Genomic DNA, 14522 nt, shown 5'->3' with positions numbered 1-14522 from the left:
TCCCTTTACCCTGTGTACTGTACATGTACAGGGGACACTGAGACACACACGGGGTGTACAGTACCTGACGGGAATTCCCTTTACCCTGTGTACTGTACATGTACAGGGGGCACTGAGACACACACAGAGTGTACAGTACCAGACGGGAGTGAATCGTTCCTTTACCCTGTGTACTGTACATGTACAGGGGGCACTGAGACACACACGGGGTGTACAGTACCAGACGGAGTGAATCATTCCCTTTACCCTGTGTACTGTACATGTACAGGGGGCACTGAGACACACACGGGGTGTACAGTACCAGACGGGAGTTCCCTTTACCCTGTGTACTGCACATGTACAGGAGACACTGAGACACACATGGGGTGTACAGTACCAGACGGAGTGAATCATTCCCTTTACCCTGTGTACTGTACATGTACAGGGGGCACTGAGACACACACGGGGTGTACAGTACCAGACGGGAGTTCCCTTTACCCTGTGTACTGCACATGTACAGGAGACACTGAGACACACACGGGGTGTACAGTACCAGACGGAGTGAATCATTCCCTTTACCCTGTGTACTGTACATGTACAGGGGGCACTGAGACACACACGGGGTGTACAGTACCAGACGGGAGTTCCCTTTACCCTGTGTACTGTACATGTACAGGAGACACTGAGACACACACGGGGTGTACAGTACCAGACGGGGAGGAATCGTTCCCTTTTACCTGACATGGAGTACATCACTGATCGGGACTTGGGGAGGACTGGACATTGAGACTGGAGAGAGTTGCAGGCGAGATAAAGCTTATTGAGACGCGACAGAGAGTGACAGGACACAGGAGGAAACGTCAGAGAGGATGTTGCTCCCTGAATCAGCCACATCACCACCGAGCCCCACAGTGCCCTCCTCACCCTGGAACACAGACTTAGGTTGCAGGACGATGGCTCCGAAACCTTTGGTGACAGGAAACGAAGAGATCTGATCAGGTGCTGAGCTGCAGTCCAGCTCCTAATTCTCTCTCTAGATTCAATCCCTACCCCGAGTCACAGGACCCTCTCTCCCTTCACCGACTCTTCAAATACAACCGTCACTGGGCTGGCGGAGCGGGCAGGATTTGTCCTGCCGCACACTAACATTTCCGCAAAGCGATCCAGGGGCCACAGTGTGCTGTCGGAGTGCAGTCACTGTTGTAATGTCGGGAAATGCCTCAACCGAGCAGTTCACAGCAAAATCTGGCAACTTTACTTGTGATTGGCCCCTTATCTCGGCCCTAACACCTCCATCAACCCAAACACAGGCAGCTGATTCTCAACCTGCTTCAGTTAGCTGCACCCTCTGGGGGCACAAGGTTCATGTTCCACGCCAGGGACTCGAGCACAAAATCCAGGCTGTCACTGCAGTGCAGTACTGAGGGAGTGCCGCACTGTCGGAGGGGCAGTACTGAGGGAGTGCCGCACTGTCGGAGGGACAGTACTGAGGGAGTGCCGCACTGTCGGAGGGGCAGTGCTGAGGGGGTGCCGCACTGTCGGAGGGACAGTACTGAGGGAGTGCCGCACTGTCGGAGAGGCAGTACTGAGGGAGTGCTGCAATGTCGGAGGGGCAGTACTGAGGGAGTGCCGCACTGTCGGAGGGGCAGTGCTGAGGGGGTGCCGCACTGTCGGAGGGACAGTACTGAGGGAGTGCTGCAATGTCGGAGGGGCAGTACTGAGGGAGTGCTGCAATGTCGGAGGGGCAGTACTGAGGGAGTGCCGCACTGTCGGAGGGGCAGTACTGAGGGAGTGCTGCAATGTCGGAGGGGCAGTACTGAGGGAGTGCCGCACTGTTGGAGGGACAGTACTGAGGGAGTGCCGCACTGTCGGAGAGGCGGTACTGAGGGAGTGCTGCACTGTCGGAGGGTCAGTACTGAGGGAGTGCCGCACTGTCGGAGGGGCAGTACTGAGGGAGTGCTGCACTGTCGGAGGGTCAGTACTGAGGGAGTGCTGCACTGTCGGAGGGTCAGTATTGAGGGAGCGCTGCACTGTCGGAGGGGCAGTACTGAGGGAGCGCCGCACTGTCGGAGGGTCAGTACTGAGGGAGCGCTGCACTGTCGGAGGGGCAGTACTGAGGGAGTGCTGCACTGTCGGAGGGTCAGTACTGAGGGAGTGCTGCACTGTCGGAGGATCAGTATTGAGGGAGCGCTGCACTGTCGGAGGGGCAGTACTGAGGGAGCGCCGCACTGTCGGAGGGTCAGTACTGAGGGAGTGCCGCACTGTCGGAGGGTCAGTACTGAGGGAGTGCCGCACTGTCGGAGGGGCCGTCTTTCGGATGAGACGTTAAAGTCCAACGGCACAATTTTGAAGAAGAGCGGGCGAGTTCTCCCCGGTGTCCTGGGGCCAATATTTAGCCCTCAATCAACATAACAAAAACAGATTATTTGGTCATTATCATATTCCTGGTTGTGGGGCTGTGATTTCCACATTACACTTCAGAAGCATTTGTGTGGCTGTGAACTGTCGCTCAGTGCCTTAGGAAGGAAGGAGGTGTGAAAGGTGACTGGACAGTGGGGGTTCATCACATTGACAATACGCCTCTCGCAACCATCGCATGTACAGCACCTGACACACATCGGCCATGGGGGGATTCGCAAAACGTTATAACGACAACGTTATTTCAACAACGGCATCGAGATCAGAGAGTACTATTAGGTCGGATTGCACATCAGTGCTGTGTCAGTCTGACCGTCCATTTACCCTCCCCGGCCTGCCACCGCGGCCCTTCCCAACCCCCCACACTCACCCCTCCCCCCCCACAATCACACACCCCCCACAACCCCTCCCCCCCACAATCACACACCCCCTCCCCCTACACCCCCCTGTACCTGTCAGCTATCTGATGTAGAAAGCCTTCCTCCTATGAACAGCCAGCCTCTGGTAAACCCCGCCGGCAATCAGGGAGCCAGAGCTCCTGCTGAACTTTTTCTGCTGTGATCCTCCCTCTCTCTCACTCGAGCCGAGTGATTTGCACACGGACAGAAAATGCCACAGGCAGTCGTCCGTGCCAAGGAAACCCGCCTGGTCAGATTGCAGAGTGTCCGCGCCCTCTCCCTCTCTGGGACCTTTCACCAGTCACAGCGTGTTCCTCACAAGCTCCTGCTACAGGACTCAGTCACTTCACAACAACACACACACACACACACACACACGCGTAGGCTGGCTCTCACCTCCTGCAGTTGGCAGGCAGCAGACTGAACGATCACAGCTCTTGGGGAGTCAGGTCACTGACCAGTAGTTCTGTGGGACACTGCCTTCATCCATCAGTGGGCTAATTTAAAGGCAGGCTCAAACAGCAAGTGAAATCATCTGTCAGAGGCAGATTGTGTTACAAGCTGACTAATTACAGTCAGATCTGTAACACACCCCTGCCCACGACTGAATCGAATTGAAAGAAAGTCTGTTTTTAGTTAAACCATCGTGCAACATTTGGAGTGAAAGAGAAAGTGGAGGCACAACCTCCAACTCGTCCTCTCTCTCAAACTCTTCCCCTCTCTCAAACTCTTCCCCTCTCTCAAACTCTTCCCCTCTCTCAAACTCTTCCCCTCTCTCAAACTCGTCCCCTCTCTCAAACTCGTCCCCTCTCTCAAACTCTTCCCCTCTCTCAAACTCTTCCCCTCTCTCAAACTCTTCCCCTCTCTCAAACTCTTCCCCTCTCTCAAACTCTTCCCCTCTCTCAAACTCTTCCCCTCTCTCAAACTCGTCCCCTCTCTCAAACTCGTCCCCTCTCTCAAACTCTTCCCCTCTCTCAAACTCTTCCCCTCTCTCAAACTCGTCCCCTCTCTCAAACTCGTCCCCTCTCTCAAACTCGTCCCCTCTCTCAAACTCGTCCCCTCTCTCAAACTCGTCCTCGCTCTCAAACTCTTCCTCTCTCCCAAACTCGTCCTCGCTCTCAAACTCTTCCCCTCTCTCAAACTCTTCCCCTCTCTCAAACTCGTCCCCTCTCTCAAACTCGTCCTCGCTCTCAAACTCTTCCTCTCTCTCAAACTCTTCCTCTCTCTCAAACTCTTCTTCTCTCTCAAACTCGTCCTCGCTCTCAAACTCTTCCCCTCTCTCAAACTCTTCCCCTCTCTCAAACTCGTCCCCTCTCTCAAACTCTTCCCCTCTCTCAAACTCTTCCCCTCTCTCAAACTCTTCCTCTCTCTCAAACTCTTCCCCTCTCTCAAACTCTTCCCCTCTCTCAAACTCGTCCTCGCTCCCAAACTCTTCCCCTCTCTCAAACTCGTCCTCTCTCTCAAACTCTTCCCCTCTCCCAAACTCGTCCTCTCTCTCAAACTCGTCCCCTCTCTCAAACTCTTCCCCTCTCTCAAACTCTTCCCCTCTCTCAAACTCTTCCCCCCTCTCAAACTCTTCCCCTCTCTCAAACTCTTCCTCTCCCTCTCAAACTCTTCCTCTCTCTCAAACTCTTCCTCTCTCTCAAACTCTTCCACTCTCTCAAACTCTTCCTCTCTCTCAAACTCTTCCTCTCTCTCAAACTCTTCCTCTCTCACAAACTCTTCCTCTCTCTCAAACTCTTCCTCTCTCTCAAACTCTTCCTCTCTCTCAAACTCTTCCTCTCTCTCAAACTCTTCCCCTCTCTCAAACTCTTCCCCTCTCTCAAACTCTTCCCCTCTCTCAAACTCTTCCCCTCTCTCAAACTCTTCCCCTCTCTCAAACTCTTCCTCTCTCTCAAACTCTTCCCCTCTCTCAAACTCTTCCCCTCTCTCAAACTCTTCCCCTCTCTCAAACTCTTCCCCTCTCTCAAACTCTTCCTCTCTCTCAAACTCTTCCTCTCCCTCAAACTCTTCCTCTCTCTCAAACTCTTCCTCTCTCTCAAACTCTTCCTCTCTCTCAAACTCTTCCCCTCTCTCAAACTCGTCCTCTCTCTCAAACTCTTCCCCTCTCCCAAACTCGTCCTCTCTCTCAAACTCGTCCCCTCTCTCAAACTCGTCCCCTCTCTCAAACTCTTCCCCTCTCTCAAACTCTTCCCCCCTCTCAAACTCTTCCCCCCTCTCAAACTCTTCCTCCCCCTCTCTCAAACTCTTCCTCTCTCTCAAACTCTTCCTCTCTCTCAAACTCTTCCTCTCTCTCAAACTCTTCCTCTCTCTCAAACTCTTCCTCTCTCTCAAACTCTTCCTCTCTCTCAAACTCTTCCTCTCTCTCAAACTCTTCCTCTCTCTCAAACTCTTCCCCTCTCTCAAACTCTTCCCCTCTCTCAAACTCTTCCCCTCTCTCAAACTCTTCCCCTCTCTCAAACTCTTCCCCTCTCTCAAACTCTTCCCCTCTCTCAAACTCTTCCCCTCTCTCAAACTCTTCCCCTCTCTCAAACTCTTCCCCTCTCTCAAACTCTTCCCCTCTCTCAAACTCTTCCCCTCTCTCAAACTCTTCCCCTCTCTCAAACTCTTCCCCTCTCTCAAACTCTTTTCGCGGCCCCCTCTCTCAAACTCTTCCCTCTCTCAAACTCTTCCCTCTCTCAAACTCTTCCCCTCTCTCAAACTCTTTCCCCTCTCTCAAACTCTTCCCCTCTCTCAAACTCTTCCCCTCTCTCAAACTCTTCGCCCTCTCTCAAACTCTTCCCCTCTCTCAAACTCTTCCCCTCTCTCAAACTCTTCCCCTCTCTCAAACTCTTCCCCTCTCTCAAACTCTTCCCCTCTCTCAAACTCTTCCCCTCTCTCAAACTCTTCCCTCTCTCAACTCTCCTCTCTCTCAAACTCTTCCTCTCTCTCAACTCTTCCTCTCTCTCAAACTCTTCCTCTCTCTCAAACTCTTCCTCTCTCTCAAACTCTTCCTCTCTCTCAAACTCTTCCTCTCTCTCAAACTCTTCTTCTCTCTCAAACTCTTCCCTCTCTCAACTCTTCCTTTCTCTCAAACTCTTCCTCTCTCTCAAACTCTTCCTCTCTCTCAAACTCTTCCTCTCTCTCAAACTCTTCCTCCCTCTCAAACTCTTCCTCTCTCTCAAACTCTTCCCCTCTCTCAAACTCTTCCCCTCTCTCAACTCTTCCTCTCTCTCAAACTCTTCCTCTCTCTCAAACTCTTCTCTCTCTCAAACTCTTCCTCTCTCTCAAACTCTTCCCCTCTCTCAAACTCTTCCCTCTCTCAAACTCTTCCCCTCTCTCAAACTCCTCCCTCTCTCAAACTCTTCCCCTCTCTCAAACTCTTCCCCTCTCTCAAACTCTTCCCCTCTCTCAAACTCTTCCCCTCTCTCAAACTCTTCCCTCTCTCAAACTCTTCCCCTCTCTCAAACTCTTCCCCTCTCTCAAACTCTTCCCCTCTCTCAAACTCTTCCTCTCTCTCAAACTCTTCCTCTCTCTCAAACTCTTCCTCTCTCTCAAACTCTTCCTCTCTCTCAAACTCTTCCCCTCTCTCAAACTCTTCCCCTCTCTCAAACTCTTCCCCTCTCTCAAACTCTTCCCCTCTCTCAAACTCTTCCCCTCTCTCAAACTCTTCGCGGCCCCTCTCTCAAACTCTTCCCTCTCTCAAACTCTTCCCTCTCTCAAACTCTCCTCTCTCTCAAACTCTTCCTCTCTCTCAAACTCTTCCTCTCTCTCAAACTCTTCCTCTCTCTCAAACTCTTCCTCTCTCTCAAACTCTTCCTCTCTCTCAAACTCTTCCTCTCTCTCAAACTCTTCCTCTCTCTCAAACTCTTCCTCTCTCTCAAACACTTCCCCTCTCTCAAACTCTTCCTCTCTCTCAAACTCGTCCTCTCTCTCAACTCGTCCTCTCTCTCAAACTCGTCCTCTCTCAAACTCGTCCTCTCTCTCAAACTCTTCCCCTCTCTCAAACTCTTCTCCTCTCTCAAACTCTTCCCCTCTCTCAAACTCTTCCCCTCTCTCAAACTCTTCCTCTCTCTCAAACTCTTCCTCTCTCTCAAACTCTTCCTCTCTCTCAAACTCTTCCTCTCTCTCAAACTCTTCCCCTCTCTTAAACTCTTCCTCTCTCTCAAACACTTCCCCTCTCTCAAACTCTTCCTCTCTCTCAAACTCGTGCTCTCTCTCAAACTCGTCCTCTCTCTCAAACTCGTCCTCTCTCAAACTCGTCCTCTCTCTCAAACTCTTCCCCTCTCTCAAACTCTTCCCCTCTCTCAAACTCTTCCCCTCTCTCAAACTCTTCCCCTCTCTCAATCTCGTCCTCTCTCTCAAACTCTTCCCCTCTCTCAAACTCTTCCCCTCTCTCAAACTCGTCCCCTCTCTCAAACTCTTCCCCTCTCTCAAACTCTTCCCCTCTCTCAAACTCTTCACCTCTCTCAAACTCTTCTCCTCTCTCAAACTCTTCCCCTCTCTCAAACTCGTCCTCTCTCTCAAACTCTTCCCCTCTCTCAAACTCTTCCCCTCTCTCAAACTCTTCCTCTCTCTCAAACTCTTCCTCTCTCTCAAACTCTTCCTCTCTCTCAAACTCTTCCTCTCTCTCAAACTCTTCCTCTCTCTCAAACTCTTCCTCTCTCTCAAACTCTTCTTCTCTCTCAAACTCTTCCCTCTCTCAAACTCTTCCTCTCTCTCAAACTCTTCCTCTCTCTCAAACTCTTCCTCTCTCTCAAACTCTTCCTCTCTCTCAAACTCTTCCTCTCTCTCAAACTCTTCCCCTCTCTCAAACTCTTCCCCTCTCTCAAACTCTTCCTCTCTCTCAAACTCTTCCCCTCTCTCAAACTCTTCCCCTCTCTCAAACTCTTCCTCTCTCTCAAACTCTTCCCCTCTCTCAAACTCTTCCCCTCTCTCAAACTCTTCCCCTCTCTCAAACTCTTCCCCTCTCTCAAACTCTTCCCCTCTCTCAAACTCTTCCCCTCTCTCAAACTCTTCCTCTCTCTCAAACTCTTCCTCTCTCTCAAACTCATCCTCTCTCTCAAACTCTTCCCCTCTCTCAAACTCTTCCCCTCTCTCAAACTCTTCCCCTCTCTCAAACTCTTCCCCTCTCTCAAACTCTTCCTCTCTCTCAAACTCTTCCTCTCTCTCAAACTCTTCCTCTCTCTCAAACTCTTCCTCTCTCTCAAACTCTTCCTCTCTCTCAAACTCTTCCTCTCTCTCAAACTCTTCCTCTCTCTCAAACACTTCCCCTCTCTCAAACTCTTCCTCTCTCTCAAACTCATCCTCTCTCTCAAACTCGTCCTCTCTCGCAAACTCTTCCCCTCTCTCAAACTCTTCTCCTCTCTCAAACTCTTCCCCTCTCTCAAACTCTTCCCCTCTCTCAATCTCGTCCTCTCTCTCAAACTCTTCCTCTCTCTCAAACTCTTCCTCTCTCTCAAACTCTTCCTCTCTCTCAAACTCTTCCTCTCTCTCAAACACTTCCCCTCTCTCAAACTCTTCCTCTCTCTCAAACTCGTGCTCTCTCTCAAACTCGTCCTCTCTCTCAAACTCGTCCTCTCTCAAACTCGTCCTCTCTCTCAAACTCTTCCCCTCTCTCAAACTCTTCCCCTCTCTCAAACTCTTCCCCTCTCTCAATCTCGTCCTCTCTCTCAAACTCTTCCCCTCTCTCAAACTCTTCCCCTCTCTCAAACTCGTCCCCTCTCTCAAACTCTTCCCCTCTCTCAAACTCTTCCCCTCTCTCAAACTCTTCTCCTCTCTCAAACTCTTCCCCTCTCTCAAACTCGTCCCCTCTCTCAAACTCTTCCCCTCTCTCAAACTCTTCCCCTCTCTCAAACTCTTCCCCTCTCTCAAACTCTTCTCCTCTCTCAAACTCTTCCCCTCTCTCAAACTCTTCCCCTCTCTCAATCTCGTCCTCTCTCTCAAACTCTTCCCCTCTCTCAAACTCTTCCCCTCTCTCAATCTCGTCCTCTCTCTCAAACTCTTCCCCTCTCTCAAACTCTTCTCCTCTCTCAAACTCTTCCCCTCTCTCAAACTCTTCCCCTCTCTCAATCTCGTCCTCTCTCTCAAACTCTTCCCCTCTCTCAAACTCGTCCCCTCTCTCAAACTCGTCCCCTCTCTCAAACTCTTCCCCTCTCTCAAACTCTTCCCCTCTCTCAAACTCTTCTCCTCTCGCAAACTCTTCCCCTCTCTCAAACTCTTCCCCTCTCTCAATCTCGTCCTCTCTCTCAAACTCTTCCCCTCTCTCAAACTCTTCCCCTCTCTCAAACTCTTCCCCTCTCTCAAACTCTTCCCCTCTCTCAAACTCTTCTCCTCTCTCAAACTCTTCCCCTCTCTCAAACTCTTCCCCTCTCTCAATCTCGTCCTCTCTCTCAAACTCTTCCCCTCTCTCAATCTCGTCCTCTCTCTCAAACTCTTCCCCTCTCTCAAACTCTTCCCCTCTCACAAACTCTTCCTCTCTCTCAAACTCTTCCTCTCTCTCAAACTCTTCCTCTCTCTCAAACTCTTCCCCTCTCTCAAACTCGTCCTCGCTCTCTGGTTCCACCCCCCTCTCTTTCTGTTTCTGCCTTACTCTCTGCCTCTCTATTCTTTCTTCCTTCTCTCATTCTGTCTCTCGCTCGCTCTCGCTCTCTCTCCCAGTCTCTTTGTCTCTTTCTCCTATCTTTTTCTGTCTGTTCTCTATCTCCCTCTGTCCCCTTTGTCTTTCACTTTCTGTCTATCTCTATCACTCTCTCTCTCTGTCTCTGATGCTCCCCATTCTCTGTCACTATCTTCCCTCTCCCCCCTCTCTTTCTCGCTCTGTCTTTCTCCATCCTCTATATATGTCCCTCTCCCCTCTGTCTCTCCCTCTTTCTTTCTTCTCTCTCTTGCTGTCCCTCTCCCGATCTGCCTTTCTTCGTCTGTCTCTCTCACTTAATCTCTATCAGTCTCCCCCACTCAGTCTTTCTCACCCTCTATCTCTCCTACCCCCCTCTCCCCATATCCCCCAACCCCACCTACCCACCTTCTCCCCATATCCCCCAAACCCACCCCCCCACCATCATCATTTAACCCTCTCAGCCCTGGGTACCAGCCTGCGGTATCTGCCTCCCCCTCCGAGGCCGAGAACTGGACGCAGTGACTCCAGATGAGATCTGACCCAAGCTCTGTCCAGGTGAAACCTCACCTCCTCCCCTTTGTACTCTGCCCCCGAGAGAAAGGCCAACGTTCCATTTAAACTGCCCATTTAAAACTGAGATGAGGAGGAATTTCTTCTCTCAGAGGGTTGTAAATCTGTGGAATTCGCTGCCTCAGAGAGCTGTGGAGGCTGGGTCATTGAATAAATTTAAGACAGTTTCTTAACCAATAAGGGGATAAGGGGTTAAGGGGAGCGGGCGGGGAGGTGGAGCCGAGTCCACGATCAGATCAGCCATGGTCTTATTGAATGGCGGAGCAGGCTCGAGGGGCCGTATGGTCTACTCCTGTTCCTATTTCTGATGTCCTTATGTACTTATCATGCAGGCGGTCTTTAAGCCCACCGCAGGGAATAGTGGAGGGTGGAACTGTCGACGGGGAAGAATGGGATTTCAGTATGGAGCTCGTAACCAGAACAACAATGTGGGAGGCACTAGAATCTTACAGCACAGGAGGATCCCATTGGGCCCATTGAGCCTGTGCCGGCTCTGTGACAGAGCGATCCAATCAGTCCCACTCCCCGCTCTTTCCCCACAGCCCTGCACATTTCTCTTTTCAATTCCCGGTTTGAAAGTTACTATTGAATCTGCTCCCACCGCCCTTTCAGGCAGCGCGTTCCCGATCACAACAACTCGCTGCGTAAACACATTCTCCCCATCTCCCCCTCTGGTTCCATCGCCGATTATCGTCAATCTGTGTCCCTCTGGTTACTGACCCTCCTGCCCCGGGATCGGTTTCTCCCGATCTGTTCTATCAAAACACTCCATCATTTTGAACACCTCGGATTAAATCTCCCCCTTAACCCCCTCTGCTCTAACGGAGACCAACCCCAGCTTCTCCAGTCTCCCCACGTCACTGAAGTCCCTCGTCCCTGGTTCGAGTAAATCTCCCTCTGCACCCTCCCCACGGCCTTGACGTTCTCCCTAAAGCACGGTGCACAGAATTGGCCACAGTTTGGTTTGCCCCCATCTGCCGTCCTGCCACTCGACCCTTCCCCGCTCCCAACACACCGGCATCCCGGAGGGATTAGTCGTGGAGGCAGGGAGTCCTGCCGGCTTGCTCCCGCTGTTACCCCGTGCGCGCTGAGCTGGTGCTGATACCGACAGCTCCACGTAACCCTTCCGCACCTCTCCGCCGTAAATCAGGGCAGGCGCACCAAGCAGGCCACCTGTCTGAAAGATAAAACCCTCCCAGTGCCATCAGCACCAGAGGGGCGCCCTGTCAGAATAGCAGTGAGAAACTCGAGCCCGGGGATATCATTCCAAGCTTCCTGCAGAGAGCACGCAGTCCAGAAAGGACAGACCTCCGGCCCCTCACAGGAAACAAAGAGAGCCTCCCGTCTGACGCTGGGGGTATCAGGGTAAGGGTATGGATACAGGGCTACAATTAGCCGCAGTGTGCTGAGGCTGGGCAGGGCGACACAATCGGTCAGCCGGAGACCCTGACTGTAAGAGTGTGTATGACAGTGAGGACCTTACAGGGTTACGGACAAAAAGCGGTTTTGTGGGAATAAGCAGGTCTGCTCTTTTAAAGAGCTGGCACGGGCATGGTGGGACGATTGGCCTCCTGCTGTTCTGCAGCTTTCTATAGTTCGATGTGTGAGAGAGGTCAAGGGGATAAGGGAGCGGGCGGGGAACTGGAGCTGAGTCCATGATCGTATTAAATGGCGGAGCTCGAGGGGCTGAATGGCCTACTCCTGCTCCTATTTCTCATGTTCTTATGTATGTATGCATCTGTGTGTGTCTCTGTGTAAGTGTGAGTGTGTGAGTGAGTGAGTGAGAGTGTGTGAGTGTGAGAGTGTGAGTGAGTGAGTGAGTGAGAGTAAGTGAGTGAGTGAGTGAGTGAGTGAGTGAGTGCGGGAGCGTGAGTGTGTGAGTGTGTGTGAGTGAGTGTGAGAGTATGAGTGTGAGAGAGTGAGTGAGTGAGTGAGTGTGAGTGAGTGCGAGTGAGTGTGAGTGTGAGTGAGTATGAGTGTGTGAGTGTGAGTGTGAGAGCGTGAGTGTGTGAGTGTGTGTGTGAGTGTGTGTGTGAGTGTGAGTGAGTGAGTGAGTGAGTGTGTGTGTGTGAGTGAGTGTGAGAGTATGAGTGTGAGTGAGTGAGTGAGTGAGTGTGAACGTGTGAGTGAGTGTGAGTGTGAGTGAGTGTTTGTGTGTGTGTGTGTGTGTGTGTGTGTGAGTGAGTGTGAGAGTATGAGTGTGAGAGAGTGAGTGTGAGTGAGTGAGTGAGAGCGTAAGCGTGAGTGTGAGTGTGTGAGTGTGAGTGAGTGAGTGTGAGAGTAAGTGAGTGAGTGAGTGTTTCCCTGTGTGTGTGTGTGCGCGCGTGTGTGTGAGTGTGAGTGTGTGTGTCCCCGTGAGTGAGTGTTTATGTATGTGTCTGTGAGTGAGTGAGTGAGTGAGTGTGTGAGTGTGTGTGTGGTGTATCAGCTGAGCACAGAATGGGTTTTGGCTGTGATGCCCTACATGGTTGAATGTCAAGCCAACGCTCACAGCCCAAGCTTACACATGAACAGCGGCTCCTGGGCTGAGGAATCAGTGGTTTGGGTGCTGTGTCTGGAACTGGACCTCCAGAGAGCGCTGACTTCAGGAGAGCAGGGGCCAGTCTTGGAAATAATCAGACACGGGGCGTTCGGTGAATGAGAGGGGCAGCCGATGGGGGGAGAGCAGCGACGGCGGGGTAGAATGGAGCAGGGAGAGGGGGCGGGGGCGGGGAGGGAGCAGGGTAGAAGGGGGTGGGGAGCGTGAGAGAGCGGGGGCGGGGAGGGGGCGAGGGAGGGAGCGGGGTAGAAGGGAGCGGGGATGGGGAGAGGCGCTTCCATCACCATGGTTACTCCATACCCAGTATGGGGCTGGCCTGAGTCCTGAGTCCTGAGCCCTGAGCCCTGAGCGGCCTCACGCTGGGCTTTATGCCCCTATAAGTGAGTGCACCAGCCCCTGTGAGCCTGGTAAGACACGGGAGTGGAGCGCGGGGGGCAGGGGGAGCTGTGGGGAGCGGGACCTAGACTGTATTACTCCAGTACTCCCAATGACTTCACGGTCAACAACAATACCAACTTGCATCAATCCAGGGCCTCTATCCATGGGGCCATCACTATGGACAGCAGAGTAACTGCAGACAGGGCAAGGCAGGGCAGCTTGATCTGAGCATGTGACTCCGCTTTCACCGTACTTACCCTCTGCGTTGTCCTCTCGCTGAGCATTAAAGTTCTCGTAGGAGTCCCATCGGATCAAGGGGTCGGCAGTATTATAATCCACGGAGACACTGGGCCCGTTCTCCAGATGCTCCATTCCTGCCACACATGGAAGAGACAAAGACGTAGGTTACAGAGCACTGCACACTGACACTCACTGGGGTACAGTCCCACATACACTGACACTCACTGGGGTACAGTCCCACACACACTGACACTCACTGGGGTACAGTCCCACACACACTGACACTCACTGGGGTACAGTCCCACACACACTGACTCTCACTGGGGTACAGTCCCACAGACACTGGCTCTCACTGGGGTACAGTCCCACACACACTGACTCTCACTGGGGTACAGTCCCACACACACTGACACTCACTGGGGTACAGTCCCACACACACTGACACTCACTGGGGTACAGTCCCACACACACTGACTCTCACTGGGGTACAGTCCCACACACACTGACTCTCACTGGGGCACAGTCCCACACACACTGACTCTCACTGGGGTACAGTCCCACACACACTGACTCTCACTGGGGTACGGTTCCCACACACACTGACTCTCACTGGGGTACAGTCCCACACACACTGACTCTCACTGGGGTACAGTCCCACACACACTGACTCTCACTGGGGTACAGTCCCACACACACTGACTCTCACTGGGGCACAGTCCCACACACACTGACTCTCACTGGGGTACAGTCCCACACACACTGACTCTCACTGGGGTACAGTCCCACACACACTGACTCTCACTGGGGTACAGTCCCACACACACTGACTCTCACTGGGGTACAGTCCCACACACACTGACTCTCACTGGGGCACAGTCCCACACACACTGACTCTCACTGGGGTACAGTCCCACATACACTGACTCTCACTGGGGTACGGGTCCCACACACACTGACTCTCACTGGGGTACAGTCCCACACACACTGACTCTCACTGGGGTACGGGTCCCACACACACTGACTCTCACTGGGGTACAGTCCCACACACTGACTCTCACTGGGGTACAGTCCCACACACACGGACTCTCACTGGGGTACAGTCCCACACACACTGACTCTCACTGGGGTACAGTCCCACACACACTGACTCTCACTGGGGTACAGTCCCACACACACTGACTCTCACTGGGGTACAGTCCCACACACACTGACTCTCACTGGGGTACAGTCCCACACACACTGACTCTCACTGGGGTACTGCCCCACACACACTGACTCTCACTGGGGTACAGTCCCACACACACTGACTCTCACTGGGGTACAGGTCCCACACACACTGACTCTCACTGGGGTACAGTCCCACACGCACTGACTCTCACTGGGGTACAGTCCCACACACACT

General features: G+C 52.6%; 1 protein-coding gene across 9 annotated transcripts in view; it reads right to left on the bottom strand.

Annotated features, from left to right (window-relative positions):
• The window catches only part of LOC139259631 (tensin-1-like), an 875917-nt gene that overhangs the window by 158585 nt on the left and 702810 nt on the right, over window positions 1-14522 (bottom strand). For all 9 annotated transcript variants that reach the window (XM_070875129.1, XM_070875131.1, XM_070875130.1 and 6 more), the window contains one exon: window positions 13138-13254. In XM_070875129.1, coding sequence (XP_070731230.1) covers window positions 13138-13254 — 117 coding nt within the window. The remainder of the gene's footprint in view (window positions 1-13137; window positions 13255-14522) is intronic.

This window comes from Pristiophorus japonicus, chromosome 3, assembly GCF_044704955.1.
Source record: "Pristiophorus japonicus isolate sPriJap1 chromosome 3, sPriJap1.hap1, whole genome shotgun sequence".
Classification (NCBI taxonomy): Eukaryota; Metazoa; Chordata; class Chondrichthyes; family Pristiophoridae; genus Pristiophorus; species Pristiophorus japonicus.
The sequence above is the reverse complement of the archived record's forward strand: the minus strand, read 5'-3'. Positions and strand labels throughout refer to the sequence as shown.